This window comes from Ruditapes philippinarum, unplaced genomic scaffold (genome assembly GCF_026571515.1).
Source record: "Ruditapes philippinarum isolate M1 unplaced genomic scaffold, ASM2657151v2 ctg75_1_1_1_1, whole genome shotgun sequence".
NCBI lineage: Eukaryota > Metazoa > Mollusca > Bivalvia > Venerida > Veneridae > Ruditapes > Ruditapes philippinarum.
This window is the reverse complement of record NW_026859947.1, coordinates 322,248-344,139: the sequence shown is the minus strand read 5'-3', so window position 1 is coordinate 344,139 and position 21,892 is coordinate 322,248. Positions and strand designations below refer to the sequence as shown.

The 21,892-nt window shown below is 32.3% G+C and overlaps 1 protein-coding gene across 50 annotated transcripts in view; it reads left to right on the top strand.

Annotated features, from left to right (window-relative positions):
* LOC132758373 (ankyrin-2-like) overlaps positions 1 to 21,892 on the top strand; it is a 209,003-nt gene that overhangs the window by 63,558 nt on the left and 123,553 nt on the right. For 35 of the 50 annotated variants that reach the window (XM_060750020.1, XM_060750048.1, XM_060750016.1 and 32 more), the window contains 14 exons: positions 551 to 649; positions 1,232 to 1,330; positions 1,897 to 1,995; positions 2,311 to 2,409; positions 3,950 to 4,048; positions 6,012 to 6,186; positions 9,113 to 9,130; positions 11,456 to 11,545; positions 13,842 to 13,903; positions 15,173 to 15,328; positions 16,620 to 16,781; positions 18,423 to 18,629; positions 20,102 to 20,289; positions 21,077 to 21,094. In XM_060750020.1, coding sequence (XP_060606003.1) covers positions 551 to 649; positions 1,232 to 1,330; positions 1,897 to 1,995; positions 2,311 to 2,409; positions 3,950 to 4,048; positions 6,012 to 6,186; positions 9,113 to 9,130; positions 11,456 to 11,545; positions 13,842 to 13,903; positions 15,173 to 15,328; positions 16,620 to 16,781; positions 18,423 to 18,629; positions 20,102 to 20,289; positions 21,077 to 21,094 — 1,571 coding nt within the window. Of the gene's footprint in view, positions 1 to 550; positions 650 to 1,231; positions 1,331 to 1,896; positions 1,996 to 2,310; positions 2,410 to 3,949; positions 4,049 to 6,011; positions 6,187 to 7,194; positions 7,225 to 9,112; positions 9,131 to 10,349; positions 10,395 to 11,455; positions 11,546 to 13,841; positions 13,904 to 15,172; positions 15,329 to 16,619; positions 16,782 to 18,422; positions 18,630 to 20,101; positions 20,290 to 21,076; positions 21,095 to 21,892 lie in introns of all 50 variants that reach the window. The other 15 variants (XM_060750051.1, XM_060750050.1, XM_060750049.1 and 12 more) reach the window with 10 other exon arrangements.

The following is a 21,892-nucleotide window of genomic DNA, read 5'->3' as shown; positions in this document are numbered from 1 at the left end:
GAAGTTTTATTGACTTAAATGTTAATTGATGAATTAAATACACTGTCAATCTATCATGATATAATTATAATATTCTAGGAATATTGAAGAATATTTATAAAAACTGTTGGGGCAGGTCTTAAATTTTGAGTGTCTTCTTCAATAATTAAAGAAATGAAGCCAAATCCACTTTTATGATAAAAACCCAGGCCCACGCCTTAAGTATTGAGCCTGCATATCTGACTGGTTCTCAATTTTAGTATTTTGATAATTCCAGCCTGGAAATGTACACTTTGAAAAAGGTTAGCCCTTATACTGTTGAACTGGTGTATTTGAAACTTTGAAACAGTCAATTTAGTTGTTAAAGGGATTTTAGTATGAAAATTATAAGATTTAGTAGCAAATTGTATATAGTTTGGTCACACTGTACAGTATTGCTGAATGGGACTGGTCTGGTTTTTTACTGGCGACAAAAATCTGTGAGGTATTGGTTTCAATAACGTTAGTGTTCACATTTTTGTAACATTTCTGAATATAGAATTTATTTATAAAATGTATTATATATATTTAGAATGGTTACACACCACTGCACATAGCAGCGAAGAAGAATCAGATGGACATAGCTACAACATTACTAGAATATGGAGCCAAACCTGACGCTGAATCCAAGGTAGACAACTTTACCAATTATATTCCTGGTCATATATGATATATACATACATGTATTAAACATCTTGATTATGATGTGTTTTTGTTATGTATATTGGCGAAGAATAACGTTAACAACCTATCTCAATTTTTATGATACCAGACTAAACTTAAAACAAAAACTTGTCTGACAGTTGTTCAGACAAACTTGAATTTCTTTTGTGTAAAAATCCATACTTGTTGTTTTGTTTAATTAAAAGTGATACATACATGTATAATCACCTTAGTGCAGTGAATGGGATAACTCCTATTACGTTATATAAGGAGTTAACCTGTTTCTGCCCTAATGTGATATGGTCAACTAATCATTGTGTCAGAGCAACTTATCTATTATATGGCATAGATGGTCAAGCAACTTTTAGAAAGTATGCAATATATTCTGTAACACAGGAGCTGCCAAATAAAAAAAAACAACAAATCATTGACCACAGGTGCATGGCATATGATGTAAATAAGTTGTTAATTCCAATCAGTCTTGTGTCCATATCAATGAACATTATATACGAAGGTATTCATGCTAATTGTGTATATATTTATATTTCAGAATGGTTTCACGCCACTACATCTAGCCAGTCAGGAGGGCCACACAGATATGGTCTCTCTGCTGTTGGAACACAAGGCTAATGTCAACCCAAAATCTCACGTATGTTTACATTTAGTATATGACTGGCACTGGTATTTTCATACATTAATTTGAAATTTTTTTTTTTTTGTCATTGACCATTCCAAACATGTTCATGTAGGAAATGGGTATCAGTACTGAGTGAAATATTGTACAATAATGCATGGTCCGAGTTCAAATATGCAGTTATATAATTAGCCAAGAAATTATGACATCTATTGATGATCCTAACATGTTGATAGAAACAGAATTGGTAAAAAATATGTTAACTCAATTGATGGAATTTCACGAGTTGTGAGGTTTATTGGTGCCAATCTGTCATCATGTAGCATGTAAATATTTTTTTACCAATTCAGTGCACATGAATTGTGTTATAATGCTTTTGATGGCCAAGGGAATTGTGTGAAGCATGTAAGAATAATCAATAAGTAAAATTCTGCGATGAACTTTATCAGACATGTTTAAAATTTTGTAACTGAAAAATCTTCCGAACTTAAATAATCTTTTGATGATATACAATAAATTTGCTGATTTTTTCTTCAACAATAAAATCGTGAAATGAGATATGTTTCTTCTGTTTATTACAGAATGGATTAACTGCCATGCATCTGGCTGCCCAGGAAGATAAAGTCCCAGTCGCTGAGGTGCTTGTTAAATACAAGTCACAGATTGATCCACAAACAAAAGTATGTATACACACAAAAAAAAATTCATTTAAGTACAAAGCTATATCGATAATAAGAAAAGAACACTTAATTTTCATGAGTGTTGCAATACTATCGCAGAATAATCAGCAAAAGCAAGTGCAAAATGGTGTTTATTTTCCAATCCTGAAATTTTTTCCCTAAGGCGGGGCAGATTTCTTGATTTTAAGACAGATTTGTTTCAAATCCCACTTGACTTTCTTTTAAATATTATGTTTAACTTATAAGTTATGTCTATATTAATGTATTTGTATGCCTGATTTATGTATTTATTATTCATTGATATTATAATTTCAGGCTGGTTACACTCCACTACATACAGCCTGCCACTTTGGTCAGACCAATATGGTACGCTTCTTACTGGACCATCAGGCATCAGTCAATGCTACCACCAAGGTAAATCAAATAGTTATAACATGAACAAATATGAATTTAATCCTTAATGTTGTACATGTGTAAATTGCTATGCTTTTTCAATGATGAACACTTGAATTTTAGATGTGAAAAGAAAAGTTATATTTTAAGAAGACTCATAGTTGTTAGTACAGAACTAATACAGGTTTTATTTGTTATGCTTTCATAATGTTAGGAAATCTTTAACAATATCAAAAAGTTGTTTGACATTTACTTTGGCTTAATCAGCTTTTGAACTTATTGACTAACTGGAGGTATAGTGCATGGCTAAGGTGCCTGCCTCTTAAACCTGGGATAGTGGGTTCAATACCTACTGGTGCAGCATGTTTGCTGGTAAGACAGCAGTAATTTGTAGTTTCAGAGAGAGGACTCCCGAGCTACAAGCTGTCTTCACAATTGAGATTACATAAACATGTTTAAAGTAATTGGTTAAGAAAGCTTGAGGTTTAACGGAAAATTGTCAAATTGGTTTATGAAAAAAAGCTTTCTGGATACCCTTTGGAAACTTTATCTGGTTTATTTGATTTAAAGCTTGTCTCTATGTTGAGACATATACAGGGGCATTAACTAAAAAAAAACCCAAAAACAACAAAAAACACCATGAAAGAATGGTTTCATGAAATGGTAAAATAAAGGTTCCACCCAGCTGCCTGCTTTTGACCATAATAATGTAATAAAGGAGCATCTGTTGTGTTGGTGCACCACAAGTACTAGAAAGCCTCCAGTAGATCCTAATTGAGTGAATGAAAGATGAATTCTAAGTAATGAATAATTGAGTACCATGTAAATTTTAGACCACAAATGAGGATGGATATGTTTGTAGACATGTAAGGCTTCATCTTGATGTCTTTTGCACAACGTTCAAACTTGCACCGGAAAATGCTCGAAAAAAAAAATTATAAAGACAAATCTCTGAACTAGATTAGTGCAAGACGTTTCTGTTATACAACCTGCTCTTGACAGATGAATGAATATGCAAATTAGATGCTAAATATATTCTGGCAATTTCAGGTTTTTTGATGTATTTTTTGTTCTGTTTATTGGGTTGTAGTATATGTCACGTCTTAATAAGGGCAGATGCTGTACAGTAGAGTGATTGCAACACATTTTTCTATCTTCGTTATTTACATGGATGAGAACAATTTTTTTCTTGTTCTGACATAGAACTAGATTGCAATTGAATCAGAACACTTTTCAGAACACGAGTTTGTTGATGATAACAACACCTGTCAAGGCTGCGTTATTGTCTTGTTCTTTTATGCATGCGTTTAAAATCTTTTCTTCTTGTATAAAGTTGTCTCCCCTTTTCCAGAATTTTTCATTTTTTTGGGGTGTTGCGCAACTAATTGTAGATAAGAAAGTTTCTCGAAATTGTATTAGAATAGGATAAAGTATCATGTTATTTCGTAATTTTGTACACAGTGTGAGGAGGATAATAAAAAACAACAATATTTATAGAATTATTACAGCAGAGTGTGCATTTATTGTCATAACTTATTAAATTTTTATTGGTAACTTTCAGCTTGGATATACACCACTGCATCAAGCAGCCCAGCAAGGTCAAGTTAGTGTGGTCAACTTGCTACTTAAACACAAGGCTTCACCGAACGCAGTCACAAATGTAAGTCATTCCCTGTAACTTGATTATTCTTGCCCCAGTATCATATACATTTTTATTGTTTTGAATATACATACATGTAAAGATAAAGAAGTATATTGTTTCATCTTTTTGATTGGTGGTGGTGTTGGTAGTTTTCATTCCGGTTCATGGCAGTAAGCTACATTTAATTTACCAGAGCACAGTTCAGCCATTACATCATTCCTGGGCAGGCTGTCAAGCAGTTTACCAGTACTAGTTGCCTTTACTTTCTCCAAGAACTGATAGCTATTGTACATGCCAGAGCAGATTTAAAGTGCAAATGACCATAGAAAGGATTTCATGATCAATCACAACTAAAGTGACTTGGACCATCCGGGAATTGCCCGATTCACAGTCCAACACGCTACCTTTTCAGCTAATCAGACGGCTTCTTTCTGATTGTCTGTCTATACAAAGCATTATCTTTCAACTTGAGTCATAGTATTTTCATTTCATAAGCTAGAGCCATCATGTTCAGACTAAACATGTCGCTAAGTCAAAGTTTGATCTAGATATGTTGAAAACTAATACGTTTGCCCATAAAATTTCAAATTCAGAAATTTTCTCCATAACTCATTAACTTATGAATAGATTTAGGATGTCTTTCTATTATTTATGAATAGATTTTGGGATGGATGACAATTCTGTATACCAATGTCTCACAAATGATTAGTACTTCAGCTATTTTTGTGTTCCAAAGCTCAAAAATGGTAGATAATCATGACCAATGTGTCAACCGAAGTTGTATTCCACATTTCAAAAAAATGAATAAATACTAGACATAATTTACAGAGTTAACTCCCTTGATATCCTAAGGTGGGATTGTATCACAAAATTCATATAATAAAATGAGCCGTGGCACGACAAAATAATAAAATGAGCCGTGGCACGACAAAACCAACATCCGCATCCACACAGGCTGATCAGGATCCATGCTGTTCGCTTACAAACCCTATAACAAGTAGAGAAACTGATAGAGAACAGCATGGATCTTGATCAGACTGCGCGGAAGCGCAGGCTGGTCTGGAACCATGCTAGTCGCAAACCCATTATGTTGGTTTTGTCTTGATGCGGCTCAAATGTCTAAATATCTGCTACTAAGTAAAAATACCCATTTCACTTTTCATATACTCATTGACTGTGATTTAAATTCAGTCTGACAGTGTATGATGGAAACCATACCTTCAGTATGACAATTCACAGACTAAAAGATATTGATACGATGGGCAGATTATTCCCCACTGAATGGGATAGGAGATATAAATATTCACTGTTATTTCATATGATGCTAATATGGTTTTGATTTTAGGAGAGAAATTCAATAAAGTAGAAAAATACTCAGCAATAGTGAATATTTTTATAATTGCAACAAATTTGTGAACATAAGATTCCAAAATTTAAATTACTTGAGAAATCATAGATATTTAATCAGTAGCTATTGAAAAATGGGCAAAGCTAAGAAAAAAAATTAGATTAATGGGTTTTCCTTATAACAAAGGAGTATAATTATAAGCTATAGAATATAGGTAATGAATTGTTTCATTTATTGATATGTTTATGCAGAATTTATTGTGGTTTGATTATGTAGGAAGCTATAAGCTTGTAGACACACTCTCGGGGCTGTTCTTGGGACCAACCAGTTCTGAGCAATGAGTGTATAGTTTCTTGCTCAAGAAAACAGCAGCTTGCCCCCCTGATGGGATTTGAACCCACACAGCTTACAATCATGAGATAAGTCCAACCACTTGGCGTTGTTGCCACAGAATGTATGGATTGATACTTATTTGAAGGTGTAATTGATACTTAAGTGTTGGTTCCTAGTTTTATTGATGAAAAAAAATGTAAAAAATTAAATATTTTCAGTGTATAACAATGTCCCAAACTTTCTTTTTCCCCCATATTATGTTATAACAGAAATATTCATAAATCTCATTTTGTATTATAGAATGGGCAGACACCTTTGTCTATAGCCCAACGTCTTGGTTACATCTCCGTCGTAGACACACTTAAGGACATCACCGAGGTGACCGAGACAATACCAGCCAGCGATGATAAATACAAGGTTGTCTCCCCTGAAACCATGCAGGAAGCTTTCCTCTCAGACTCGGAGGATGAAGGAGGTAGGCTCGCTGTTTATATTTTGTTTAGTCAGCAAAAAATTAACATTATTGACAAATCGGTTTTTCTGATACTTATATAATATGATGAAAATCTTTGAAATGCTTTTTTTGCAGCCGTTTGCCAAGCTTCTATAAGGAGATAAAATTTGATTTCTATATTTTGATTAAAACAATTCTACTATCTCTGTTCTTGTTCTTCAGTGGGTTTCTTTATCTCAAACTTTTTTTTTTTACAAATTCCTTCATATATATCCAGGTTTTATTGTAATGCTGACCCTGTCTTTTGGTACTTAAACATACACGGATTTTATTTTGAATTTTTTTTTTTTTGATAGAATGACAAATTATGGGTAAACTTGATGTAATTGGTTCCCTAAAATTTTCATACCTACCCAACTATTTCTGTTTGGTGGTAGAATATATCCTTTAACATCAAGTACTAAGGGAGGTTAACTTTAGTACAAAGAGAGGTAATTGGTCCAATCTTTGGGATATTTTTGTTATTTATTTTGAGAATTTTCATGATGATTGTTGCACTTAGCTGCAATTTATTCTTAGACTACTCATAGAGACAGATTTAGAATAGAAAATAGATATTTCATAGTGCATATTACTGGTAGTTATGGCTTAAGGCATTTAACTTGAAAAAACTGAATTGCAGAATAGATAGATTTATTGACTTTCTGACAGAAATGAAGTACTACATGCCGGCACAGTTAATAAATCTCGGCACATGGCAAAGCTCACTGCCTGCATGCTTTAATTGTTGTTAACATTTTAAAAGATTATTTCATTCACTGCATTTTGTTTATCGAGACATTTTGTTACAGGTGAAATGTTTTCTGTGTTTGATCATTAGAAATAACGTTTGGCAGGACTTTTTTTCTGCTTACTTGTAAATTTATTTTGCACCATGTGTAAACTGAGCTTAATTTTGTCTGTATGTGTCAACGTGTACTGTCTATCTTTTTGTTAACGTGTAATGTATTGTTGTATATTTTATCTCAGAACCGGGCAGTCCAAAGCGTGTAAATTTTGGTGAGCATGCTGTTGACAGATCCGTCATGATAAAATAATGCTAGCTTTATATTCCCCCTATCGTATCATTATTTTAATCATTCCCGTACATTTTATATATACTTCAATATAATTATTATTATTAATAGAATTTAACCATATTCTATTTATTTTATTCATTCCCCCTGAAAAACTTTTTTTTACACACTTTTTCTATCCTTGCTCTTCCAATTTCAGGGAACTAGGTTATCTGCCCAGTGATGTAATTTTATTAATAAATTTACATTTTAAACAGTTTAATGGATCACCATGGAGGGTTATGCAAAAGTTTCATCATAGAAATATTTTGTTAAAAGTTAGTGGAAATTTGCTGGTCAAAATTTATACATTTATGCTTCCTAATTTTAGTAACTGTAAGACAGCAAACAAATGACATATTTGCATTTTCTGATATATTTGCTGACTTCTAAAGATTATTCAGCAATTTTCCCCCTCCCCATCCCATTGCCCCAATTTACACTGTAAACAGTTTATAAAGAAAGAAATGGCCAAAGAATGATTAATTGTCAGCACAGTTGAGTTGTACACCTTGAATAGTTTCTGTGAGTGCCTTAAATGCAGAGTTATGGCTCTTGATAAGATACCAATCATTCATTAATAATAAAATGCATGTTGCACCATGATTCCCCCCCCCACTCCCCTAAAGACCTGTACTTAAAGAGTTGCCATTTGACCTTGAATATAGTTTTTGAAATGCTTGCTTAGTTGATTAACATGCTTTAGACAATGCATAATAATTATTATGTAGCTGTTTCAGTGACTGGCTAATATGATAGTTTGAACATGTAGATGTATATATTGCCAAGCTTCCATAGCCCTAGCAACTAGCCGGTATTGAATAACATGTGTACAGAAAATTTATGTCATGCCTTTTATACAGCTTACAAAAAAAATCTTTAGAAAAAAAAAGCAAAGAAATTCAGGTTTTTGTATTGTCTGTGCATTTGGCTGCTTTTCCTGAGTCTTATGTTCGCAAGATTCGCATTTGCCTACTTGGCCTTGTTAATAAACTTGCTAATTTTGGAAGATCTGTCAAAAAGGAGTCATTATTTATGTAAGGAAGATGCCCAGTCATGTTTGGTTTGTGATTCTACCTTGACCTTAAGTTGTGCACAGAGGTGACCTAAGTTGTGCACAGAGGCTCCCAGGATCTTTTATTACAATGAAGAATGATTATTACTTTTTGCAATGTATAACAAATTATGAAATATGCTAGATTAACCATAATTTGCTAGTTGTTTTAGGGATGCTTACTGTATGTTCACTGTTTTTGGGGGTTCATGTTTTTACAGAGGGCATTGTCTGGGTCTTTTTACATGCAACAATTGCTTAGCACTAGTTTTGCTTTTTGGTAGTTAAATTCTCCACAAACTGTCTGAAAGTCATAAATGTTGTACGTCAAATGACATATGTTGTAATAATTGATTAGAGTTGATTGGAATAAGAAGGGGAGGGGACAGGGTTAATTCCCCCCCCCATGGAATGTGTTATATAGCAGCTAGGTGTGTTCAGGTGTTGATGTAAGCATCTCTGAATAAAATAAAGCATGATATGCATGAAAGTATATCAAAGTTTTATAATTTTCAACATACAACTAATATTTTTGATTATGTATATTTCTATGCTAGAATTTTGTAATTTTCATTGTACCACCATCATAATTTGTCACCTTAGTGCAGTGACTGGTTAACTCCTATTAAATTTAGAAGGACTTAACCCATTACTGCACTAAGGTGACAAATATTTGCTTATAGTAAACTTGTTATGTTTTTGAAATGAGAATTGCATACAATTAATGAATGTTGTTGTTGTTAAAAAAAATATTTTAAAATTTCTAATTCCTCATTAGACGTTGACAATTGGCTTGGTAAGGCACTGGTATTCAGAAAACACAACTCAGGTTCCCTTAAAACTCGTTTTGGTTTGTCCTTACCAATGTACAAATAAAATCAATTATACGGATATAATGGTTATAAATTTAAACATTAAAATTTATATTATCACAATATTTTAATTTTATTATCACACTACAATCATGTATACATATTTTTTGATATCTGGAATTTTGCATTTTTTCATAATATATATTAAGTTTTGTGGCTTTACACATATGCTTTAATGTTAATTTGGTAAGGACTCAACCCAAAAATATGTGTGATTAAGGGTAACCCAAGAAAAAAGTGTAAACACAACAAAGATTAGAAAATATAACTTTAGAGGGGGCAGGAAAACGATGCTTTATTTTTGTTATTTATATATTTTGTTCTTTTAGCAGAGGAAGTAGGGCTGTCTTTATGTTAAAAATATTATAGCTAGGTGTTTGTTACACCATATATGACAGAAATAATACCGCAGCACCATGCCATACCAGTAAATATACCATAGATATATATTAGTTCTTTTCTTTTACTATGCCACCCTTTAACCTACAAAAGGGGAAAAAAATATTGATCATATTAGTCCATCTATTTCTTTGCATTTGCAATTCATGTGTGCAACATGAGGACAAAGGTGTTAATGAAATTTGTCAGGAATTATCAGTACCAAACTTCTTAATACTTTATTTATGTGCATTACTTAAGTTATGTGCATTTTGATCATAGAGTTATAGCCCTTGTGTCCAGTTTTGTTTCAAGGGTTACAACTCTTGTATGGTGTGTTATAAAATATAAATTTCAGGGGCATATGTAAATGTTAGTGATAGCTTTTGTTCGTTTATAATGACCCTAGCATGTACTGAAGAGGATTTTCTTAAATTTTCTATTGTTGAAGCATTCTCTGCATCTGACTTTCATTGGAATATGGGTGGGGAAAATGTTTGGGGGACAGTCTTTTATTTTCAGGCTTGGGTGAAATAATCATTTTGTAAATTTGTTAAATGAGTGTAAGCTGTAAATTCATGATTTCATTGATCAAGATCATTTTTTCAGGGTAAGATAATTGCTGTTTTAGATATGTACGTTGTCCTGTTCTAAAATTAGAGATTTTTTTTAATTAATAACAGAGAATCCTCTTCAGTGATTATATTGCTTATTTTTTAATCTATTTTATATGTTTTGCATCTTTTTGCCATTTTGTTCTTGTAGGTTCTTTGAAGTCCCGTTCATCATCTATAAGGAGATTTTATTTCCGTAATAAAGATAATAAATATACCTGTATATAAAAGCTAGGCCAAACAAGGGGAACAACTTTCATGTGTATTTACACTCATGCTCATTCAAGATTTAATTCCCTTGCTTTGTAATACATGAGGCGTCACAAAATTTTAAGCTGCCAGTTGTTTAAAATATATGTTGAATGTATGAACAATTTCATCTTTTATCAGAAGAAAAAGTGCAATGAATAAAAATATTCAAGTTAAAGGCAAGTTTCTTATTTTTGAAATTAAGTTTGTATGGCCAGATTCATGTTAAGAAAGTTGTTCCATTTGTATTGGTTCTTGAAAGTACTAAAATATCTGCATGAGTGAAGGAAAAAACAAAAAAAGAGAGAAAATAGCAAGAAAATTAACTGGTTCAGGGATTAGTGTTGTTTTAGTCTAAGGGAAGTAACTGTCTCAGAACTAAATTATAGATAGTAATGATTTATGTGTTGTCTCCCCTAGTCCAGTATTATGATAGTTCCTATTCACTCAATGCATGTTGCCCTCAAAGGACATAGTAACCACCAATCCATATAAAATATTTACTATTACAGGTGTTTGATTGTAGTGTAATTTTGACTTTATGATGTTTTATATGCCCAGTGTATCCAATATCCAGTATACCATAAAGTTTTATGAGTAGTATTTGTGAATATAAAAACACACACTTTGTCTTGCATGGGTAATATAAAATACAGTATTAAAAAAGGAGAGAGAAATATCTTACACCTGTGATATTTGACATTATATATCATAACTGTACCAAAATATTTGCAATCATTGACATGAGTCAAAGCTAAGAGAACACGCAATAAACACGCACAAATATAAAAAAAAAAAATGCATGCTTTAATTGTCTGTTTGACTGTCTACACCTATCTATTGTTTAAAGGAAATGATCTTTTATTTTGTAATTCAAACAAAAAAAAGAAAGAGAGAATTTGCAGTTATATATAGTCATTTCCGGACATTATCAAACTGTTCTTAACATATCCAAGGGCATGTAACTGATGATAGATATGTTTGTTTTCTCCCCTTATTGCGTACCAGGAGATGACTATATGCCACAGTCTCCACTCTTCGGAAAGCCTCTCTCTGAACAGCACGTATATTTACCATATTACGAAGGCAATAAAAACCGTAAGTCTTGCTGGTGTACCCGTATCGTGGTATCGTGATCCTTCCAATTCGGAATGTTGACTGGTCTATATTAGTTTTATTTTCTCTGTGTATATGATTTTATATTAATTTATATCCTTCTTCCATTTAGCATGTACTTTTATATTCCAACTCTACTGTAAACTTATCTATTTATTTTTACGTTTCAATCATATTTTTTTCTGTTGTCTTGTGAATATATTCAATTATTATACGCTTCATTTATTTATCCATAAACTTGCTAATTACACATGTCTTTTATATTTAAATAATAACTACAGAAATTAATGTATTTATATATCGAGAGAGTTGTACCCAAGCTTTCATGTTTACAGTTATCAGATATGTTAAATTAAGTCCAACAAGATTATTCTGCCTGCATTTAAAATAATAACTTATTTTTAACTGGATTTTTTTTTGTAGTTCATTAAATAATGGCATTGTGTCATGTCAGTGCCATACCTTTGGTCAAAGGTTGAAAATATATTTTGACATGTTGAGGTTAAAGGTCATGTCATTACAATCTGTATCATTTTGGCTGATAAGCCTCTTATTTGGTTAAGTTATCAATGATTTTTGCAAATACTTGCATTTGGTATCTCCCGATCGCATTTTGTTATGTAATTTTCCCCTTGCTTGGACACTTATTCATAGTTTTAATTGTTATTTTAACCCCTTCTGTGAAATGATCTAGCTTAAATCAATAATATTATTGTAATAATATATTTAGAGAAAAAGCCTTTGAATTAAATAAAAAATGGAGATGACTTTTATGGATAAATTTCTTTTATTGATTACTTTGGTTTTGTATTCATTTAACTTTCTAAGGCATAATTATGTTTAGAAAAGGAAGAACTGAAATCCTCAGTATAATAATTGGTTTGGAACTTCCTGGATGGTGTTATTAACTTTAAAATCTGTACTTTGACTGATGGTTTCCATAATTCCTTTAAGACTATTTTGATGGTTTCCGTAATTCCTTTAAAACTACCTTGAAGGATTGTATCTATAAATACTTTAAAAACTACCTTTAGGGGATGGAGTTGCGAAATGAATCCTGTTGAAATTGTAGAATTTATATGATAATTTTGTGTCTGTCTGCCGCTTGCGCGGAGTCCAAAAATCAATACGTGTGTGGAAGATATTGTGGAAAATATCTGTTGCCTTATGGCATAATGTTTGGTGACACTTTTATTACAGATCGTATAGACAATGGCTTCTTCATCATATATTTATAACTGTTCTGTATATAAGAATCCCAGTAATATATATAGTTCTGAATAGTTTGAATTGGAGTAAAATTTATTAGAGGAAAAAAAAAATTCATCAATGATGTTGGAATATATGGATATTCAGGTGTGAAAAATAGCAAATTTCATTATTATTTTCTTGCATGGAACTATTTTTTCTCTTGTATTGTTGCATGAATTTTGTCTATATATAAACAGTATATTGATACAGTTTTCAAGGAATAATAACAGGAAAAATTGATAATTGGGTACAATAAACAAAGTAAGCTATCGGGTAAAGATAAGGTAAATATATACCAAAAAAAAAGTATAAAGGTATTTCAAAGGATTTTTCTCAAGTTTGCCCATGTTTGATATAAGAAATGAATAAATGAATGATTGGCAAGGCTTTAAGAAAACTGAAAATTATGATTGTATGAGGGGAAAATTGGACGCACTTAATGCACTCACATAAAATGTATATTTTATTAACAGAGAGGGATTAAAGTTTGCTATTTATTTACAATAATGCAGTTTAATATCTAGAAATTTCAGCGAGAAATTTATATAACAGTTAAAAAAACTGATATTATTCCTTATTAAGTTGGGTGAAATGGTATATACAACATGTATGTAATTATATATTTATAATAGGTACATAATACAGTTTGTATGGAATAGTGAATTTCTTCGAAGAAGCATGAAATCTGTTTGAACTTCTTTATTATAACATCGATTTACAAATAATACCCAGTCATGTATATAAGCATATTTAATTTCTAAATATAGATAATATTCTTGTTTCGTGCACTTTTATAATGAGATGCGACACGCTACAGACAATTAAAGATTTCTGAATGCATATTAATACTGATTTGTTTAGACTGACCTAGTGATGTTTTAATATTTGTTGATATGTATTTTATATGTATTTATGTTAACACTGACAACTTCTGACATGAATGTGTTACACGTATGCTGAAAAATATGTGCTACATATAGATTGCAGGAAGATACGTATGTTTGAATTGTTATGTTGCGTATTTCAGGGGAAGATGCACTGTCAGATAGGGCTGGAAGTGTTTCCCCTCTGAATACATCCTACGATAAGGTAAATATATACCAAAAAAATAGTATAAAGGTATTTCAAAGGATTTTTCTCAAGTTTGCCCATGTTTGGTATAAGAAATGGGCAGGTAAGTTGACGATAAAAATATTCATGAGTACGCAGACTGTATAAATATGTTGCAGGACTCTTTAGTCACATGATGTTGTTTTTTGGCGCCACCTACTTTATATTGCTAAAAAAAACATACTATTTGGCATAGAAAAGGAGCGAAATGGAAAGTGATAGGTAAGTGGACTTTGTAGTGATAATGGCCCATTGACAACAACATAAGGTTTGTTTACTTATTTTATTTAACTCAGTGTAAAACAGAACAATGTTGTAACTTCTATAGAGCTATATATATTGTGTGAATATTTCTTTCATTTCGAGAGTCACTCGAAGAACTATTAGCGGTTCTATAGAAATGCTTTTTTTACATGTACTTTTTTTTTCGGTTAAAGTCTTTTTTGATTTGGTTTTTTTTCCAAGCAGATAAATATTTAAGCTTTCACACTATTTTAGTTTTGTCTACAAAACTGAAATTTGTTTACCATTAACAATTAAAGTCATTTATCTTTGTTTAGAGTTTGATTTAGATGTATATAGGAATTCTTTAAAAAAACAACAGCTAGTATATAAGCGGTCAAGAATTTATGTCGAAAGTTAAAGAAGCTTTTAGGAGGGGATTATATAAGATTATATGCAATCTATCACTTTATGATGTATTAGGGCAAAATGTCAGTAAAATGTCAGAAAATGGAGTTAATGTAAGCAAGGACCGAATTCTGGGAAAAACGGATTTCTTAAGTTAGAAGAACCTGAAGATATTATGTAATTTTTGTTGATGGTAAATAAATAGTCAGTTGTAAAAATCTTTGCTGCCAAATCTATTGAAGTTTATTGATTTTTTTGATATGTGGAGGCTATCATAAGATAAAGGAAAATTATTTGTAGAGTTGCCGATATTAGGGTTCAGAACAAGTTTTAAAGCTCTGAAAAAAGTGATATGAAATAAACGAGCTATGATTGAAAATTGAGGGATGGTTAAAGTAATATATGCTTATTGTTTTGGCTTAAATGGTAGCTTCTGCAAATCAGCAATTTTGTCCTCTTCAATACATAGAAGGCTTGGTGTGAAATGGTTGTAACACATACGACATAAAGGACAAGTTAAATTGTTTTCACACCGAGCCCTCGAAATGTCACATTTTAAGTTTTAGAGCTAAATGGCATGAAATGTTGTGTTGTACACGTGTGCACGTTTTATACCAGGATGTTGTCATGCGGAGGGAGACCGAGGACGCACGTCGACGCCTCAAAAGTGAGATGAGTACCGCCCTACATTACCCTTCGTACTTGGAAGGGGGCCCTGACTATGAAGCTGAAATGAGATACTTTAGCGGGGACACTCTTTCCCCTAGAGATAAGGTAAACACTCGCGTGAAACACTCGTGCTTAACACAAAAATATATCTGTTCTAATGTGATAATACTAGTTTAGGTTTATGTTCATAACACGTGTCTCCATTTTAGGTCACATTACAAATCGTTGAGATAAACCACACCAAAAATCGCTCTTTTTCAATTCATTACAAACATGAAAGTTTTCTGTTGGAAAACTTCTTAAAAAAAAGTCTTTATTTTAATTCTTATTTCAAATGCTTTAGGCAAGCACATTCTTTGGTTATATTTTGTTCTTTGGTTCTATTTTTTTTCTGTTGTAAGCACAAAATATGCACAAAGCAGTTATTATTTGGTAAATTTGTTGCATATTATGCCTTAAACGTGTTTCTCTGTAGATTATTTTAGTTCTTCCACGAATCAGTAAATAAACTTTGAGCACAAAGAATGCATAGTCTTCTTTACTATTCTTTAAAATAGTTTAATATGTTTTATAGCAGTCGATAATGATTTACGTTTCTTTTTAACCTTTAACCTGCCAGAACCGAAAGTTACTGGCCTTTACAGCTAGTAAAGAGCAGGTCAGACTATAGTCTGACCGCAGACTCTTTACTGGCTGACCAAATTCAAATTTTCATCTTGATACCCCCAAATGTGAAAATGGACAGTTCCAAAATGGAAGCCAGACAAGTCCATTAAAGAAATTCAGCAGGTTAAGGGTTAACATGAAGTTGGGTACAGAATGGTTGCGTCTGCTTTATTGCATAGTCACAACCATCTGGTATCAAGTGTTCGATTGTGTTACTTTTCGTATTGATATATTTATATGTTTGTTTGACTGTTTTTCTTGTATAACAGATTCAAGCAATGCTTTCTGCTACTTCCATCAAAGTATTTAGGATAACCTGCCCTAGTTGTTTACTGTAATTAACTTTTTCAAAAGCATCTACTTTGCAAGTTGTAAACAATTTACTAGTTAAACATGAAAAAGGAAAGTTATTGGATTATGTTTTAGTAACAGTTTGGCAATGTGACAATGGCTCCAGTATAATGTCAATGTAGTTAGACCAGACTCTGGACCTTTAACTGCATGCAGTTTTATCGTTTTGATATTGAAATGCCTTATAATACAAAATTCAAAAAACTGGATTAGGTGTAGTTAATATTCAAACCAGGGCAAGTCTGTGATACAAATTTAGCGACTTTAAAGTGACTATTTAGCAGAAAGCATTGTTTGAACATTTGTGTAGTCATTCACCTGTTTGTGCTGTGTTTTGTTGATTTTTATTTTTCTATCATTGTTGTATTGCACTATGTAGGAGAAAAAATTACTTTCTGGAGATTACTCGACAATGGGCTCCGATTTTTCCACGCTTGAACGAGATAGTGCTGACGGCAGTAGAAAGTTGATCCGATCGGTTGACGCGAGTCAAAACTCGCTCGATGCCGATGATTATATCACTGACGACTCGATCAAAAAGGTAAACGAACGCTTTCGTTGGAATCCCCTTTACCATCATGTCATTGCATTTGCTTGTACCATCCACTCTTTTCTAAACATGTAGATGATTTTATTCTATGTAAAGTAGACTCATAAATTGTCCATAGATTGTAAATGAATGGTATCTAGAAAATCTGTGTTGGTCACGCAATTGTTTTTATAGATAAATAAAACAAATCTCTAAGGGGATCAATGATCCTAGATATAATGTTTATCAAACGAATGCAAGTTAGACTGAAATAATGAGAATTACAGACAAACCCGTACAAAATCAGGGCGTTAATGACATACTAGAATTATAAAAGTGGACGTTTACCATGGGTACGGGACCATATTAGTGAGCACATTATTATAGTCTGATAGTCCGAACATTGTCATCTGCTCGATTTTGATTTAATAGTCTAGAAACCGATGTAATCAGTGGTAAATAAGCTCGATTATAAAAGAAGGATAACTCTGTTACAATAAAATAGGAGGGAAATGGTTAGGAGAGGAAAATTGTAAAACAATGAGGAGAAAATGAATGTTTTCTGAAAATGAATTTATGTGTTATTGTTCTTGGATAAGGTGCATACTAAGTTGGTGTTGGTTTGTTACTAAATTATTACTAATCTTTAAAAGAAATAACAGTTTTATTCATAGTTATAAAATAATTAGACTTAAACAAACAAATATTTTACTTGAATTTTTAGCGTGATATAAGATTATATTTACTTCTTTTACAATTTGTCGCGAATAAAAAAAGATCAGACTCGGCTTTTCGTTATTATGTCTTGATTAGTACAGATTTATTGTGAAGCTGTAATTTTTCGAGCCATTCTTTCGCACTAAGAGAATGTGCAAGGCCTCGATAGGCCAATTACGAGAGATTTTCACAAACACTTCTATATAATGCTATTGATTTTTGTTTTGCGTAGGCATACTCTAATTTTATTTTATATCTGGTTTCAAACATTTATTTTGAGAAGACGCTTCTAAGAGGATGATTTTTGTCAAGGTTAAAATTATCCGAGATGTTATCGTGTTTAATATGATAAGAAAATATGAAAATGATACAACCTTTACCTTCAAAGGTACTCGACTGTTACATAAGGACTGAAATGTCAGTGACGGCTACTTTTAGAAATATTTGACACAATTTTCCTACAAAGTTTAAGATGTGGAAACTCTTTCTTATGTAAGGTGCCTAGATCTATAAATTAGAACTTTACTTTTCTTGCAGTGTTTATTGAATTTGATTATAGAAATGTAGACTCATTCTTTGGGAACTGTAAAAAACAAAACTCTAAAACGAAATATCTAACAATTTTCTATATATTTACTTATAATCTACGGCACTATATTGGTATATTCTTATTCCTGAAGTAGTCTTAATCTCAACAGAATATTTTGTCTGCAATTATGAAGTAGGTTTTACGTTACTGTATAGCTTGTTTGATTTGCTAAAAAAACTGAATGCTATTGTTATGTTTGAAGAAATAGACTCTATTTATGAAAGCATTTCACTTTTTTTTCTGGTTTGTTGTTTGATTTAAGTTTTACTTTTCTGTTTTTGTTCTAATTATATATTGTTTCACTATTCACGCTTAGTTGCATGCCACTTTTTGTATCGTCTATTCAGAACTCACTTCTGTTCGGAGAGGATTTTTACGAACGAAAATCTGTGCGTCTGCAACAGACAGAGGCCGCCAGGCAGCGTGACCTGATTGACTCAAGGATAGGTATACCCTCAAAGTCTAAGGCTTATTCTACGGATCTTGTTGATGGACATGATCTTAGTAATAAGTTTGAATACCTCCCTGATGATTCCATTGACACTTCGCGGCAGGTAATTTTTGTATGAAATATATATTGACACGACTTGCACTAGGTGCGTTTTCTGTTTTAGAGAGAATTATATCTGCTTTATTTGAACAACAGTTTATTACTAAATTGATTGATACATCATGTCAAGTTTCCATGTTTACAGAAGCATCGAGAGAAGTAAATGATGTATTGTAATGTCTCAAATTGAGAATGTTCTTCCGAGGTTGTCCGAGGTTTTTGTTTTAGGAATATCGATTCTTTCTTATTGTTTTAAATAAAGCATAGAGTTTCCTAATTCTGAGAATTAAAACAAATTGACAGAGAGAGTTCTAAAACTTTAAAATGTTGATTTGATACGAAGTTGCATGCACTCGCACAAATTATTATGTTGTTCACATTCTAACAAATTAAGAGATCGAGTTTTTTACCCCTCTGCATGGATGTTATGTTTGCATGTTGGGGAAAAATTGAAAAATTATACACATGACAGCATGTACCTGTCACATTCGCCTGAAAATATGTTAAAAGGACGATTATCTGATAAAAAGTATATCTTTGAGTATCAGAGACAGTTAAACTTTGATCCTGTCTATCGGGAATATGTATATTTGAATTGTTTCTAGCATTGATGAAGATTATCTGTTAAGACATGTAGAGAGAGAAGTTACAGACATACTTCCATTACATTACCTTTTATATAGATGTCACTCTATATTTTCATGTCCTATTCTGCTATGTAACAATCTTCTGAATAGTTGATACATACTAGTGATGTTACATTAGTCTTGAAGCGTAAATGCACAATTTTTTGCCACAAATTGTCAGATGTTTTTTTATGTACCGTCTGTCACAGTGAGAAACCTTTCTTGTGGTATGGTCTTAAAAAATTCCAGTCATGCATTGATTTCTATATCAGGTTTTGTTGAGTGCCGTTGATGGTTCTGTGTAAATTTTTCTGTGCATTTTTCCTATAAATACATTTTGCCGTTTGTTAGTTTGTCGTGACCATAGTGCAAGCCTGTTACAAATATTCTACAAATATTCTGTCAAATAATGTAGGAATGTCATTCCTCCCAAACTCAAGGTCATCTAATAGGTTTTGAAGGCTAGAAATATATATATCGGCTTTTTGCATTGGGTAATCCTTTGTTAATTTCTGCCTTTATATGTATTATTTGCGCAAATATTTTATTTTTGCTTTTCCTCTAATGTCAGATTTATTGTATTTATACGTGCTTTCAGCTCGTTTCTGTTGCCCAGTACTTCCTTTACAAACCTGTTTGTACATTAACTTTTAAGTTGTACAATTTGTCCATCGCGTATTTCCTTGCTAATTTTCTGTATACATGGTATTTCTAGACATGGCAATTAGCTTTACATTTGTCTAGTTATTCTTTTGCATACAAGCAATTTGTGAAGTACAAGTTAAATATTGTCCGCCAAATGGCACCATATATTTTGATTTATAAATCACCTATGATATGTATACTTCAGGATTATATGGAAGCGACAATGGCGGGAAGTTTTGAGGCACCTATAATGCCACAGAAAGCTGACAACCGGTACATGGCCGCACCAGGAAAATCGGAAGGAACAAGATTCAGTTCTTACAGTGGCTCGTCCTTTAATACACATTTCGACCCTGATAACATTGCTCTTGATAAATCTCCAGTGTACTCCGGGTATGTATTTTATACACTTTGTTTCAAAAATGGATACAGAAAAGTTGTCATTTTGATGTTGTTGATGTAAATATTATCATGCTTTGAAATGATATTCAAGTTGTTTATCCCTAAAATGGTCCCGTCAAAATATAGGCTGATATCCCTAAAGTGGTCCCATCGCAATATAGACTTAGGTAGGCAGATGTGACATTAGAGTCTGATTTTCTAAGGCACATATGGAAGAATGGGAAACTAATTATGTAAACTTCCTTAAATAAAGTTCCTTTGTGTTATTTTCCCCTGACAAGTTTTAGAGTGTTTCTAACATCCATCAATTCAACCTATTTGTCACATACAGCATTTCTGATAGCACTTTTCTTTATAGTCTAATATCTTAGTATGTAATACCTGTACCCTTTCATATGGTGTGAGGTCAATGAGGTCAAGGTCACTCATCAGAAAAATATTTTCTACTTTTTCTCATTTATTAGCAACATTTTAAAGCTAGATCAATGTATCATCAGGGATAGCCATTGCTAACACAAATGTTTCTTGATGTAACTTAAATCTTCTTTTTGTTTGGTCATTAATCATATTTTAAAAAAGTGCATGAAAATTACTATACATTGTATATCTTTTGATTAAATTTGAAAACAATTCTTTATACATCTTCCAAAGCTCCCATACTGTTACATAAATGTCTGTCTGTCTAAACAGTTTTCCTAAGAAAAACAACAACAGTCTAAGTCAATTAAAAATAGTATGAATATTCAGTAGATTTATAAACTTATTATAACATATACAGCAAACTTAAATGGAAAAGGTAAATTTGTTGTTTTTGTTTTGTTGTTACTGCAAGTGTTGTTGTTTTTGCACGTTTTTTGAGGTGTGTTCTATAAACATGTATATACCTTATGTTTACAGCATGAAAGACTATATCTCCCATATTTTTTTATCGCGTATATTGTCATGTGAACTTTTATGCATTATCTTTCCTTTTTTGATAAGCAAGTTTAGGATTATTTTTCCTTTTTGTTATGACTATTTATGTTCAAAGCAGGGGGTGGGGGAATACCAATCGTTTTCCATCAGTAATACCTAATTTCAAGTTTTTTTTCTATAAATAGATGTAGTTTAAGGTCATTTTCATAGGTAAAGGTCATGGAAGGTCAAAGGTCACATAGATACTTTTTTATCACTTTCTGTTTAGGTATTTTTGGCCGGGTTGCACTGGTGCAAACCCGGGTTATAGTATGGTGAATGTTGGGCGGCGGGCGGGCGGGGAAAAAACTTTCGTAACAGTTTTCTCAGCAACTACTTATCACAGCCTCTTGATATTTGGGATACAGCATTGACACATGGTCCCATACTGTGGGATTTGATTTCAGGTCTGTCGCTCATCCACTTCCTGTTTATCCACTTAGTTAAAATAGTTAGATTTTTCGACATTAATGGTCAATGCTAGGAAATTTTCGTAACAGTTTTCTCAGCAACTACTTATCACAGCCTCTTGATATTTGGCCTACAGCATTGACACATGGTCCCATACCGTGGGATTGGATTTCAGGTCTGTCTCTCATCCACTTCCTGTTTATCCACTTAGTTAAATTAGTTAGATTTT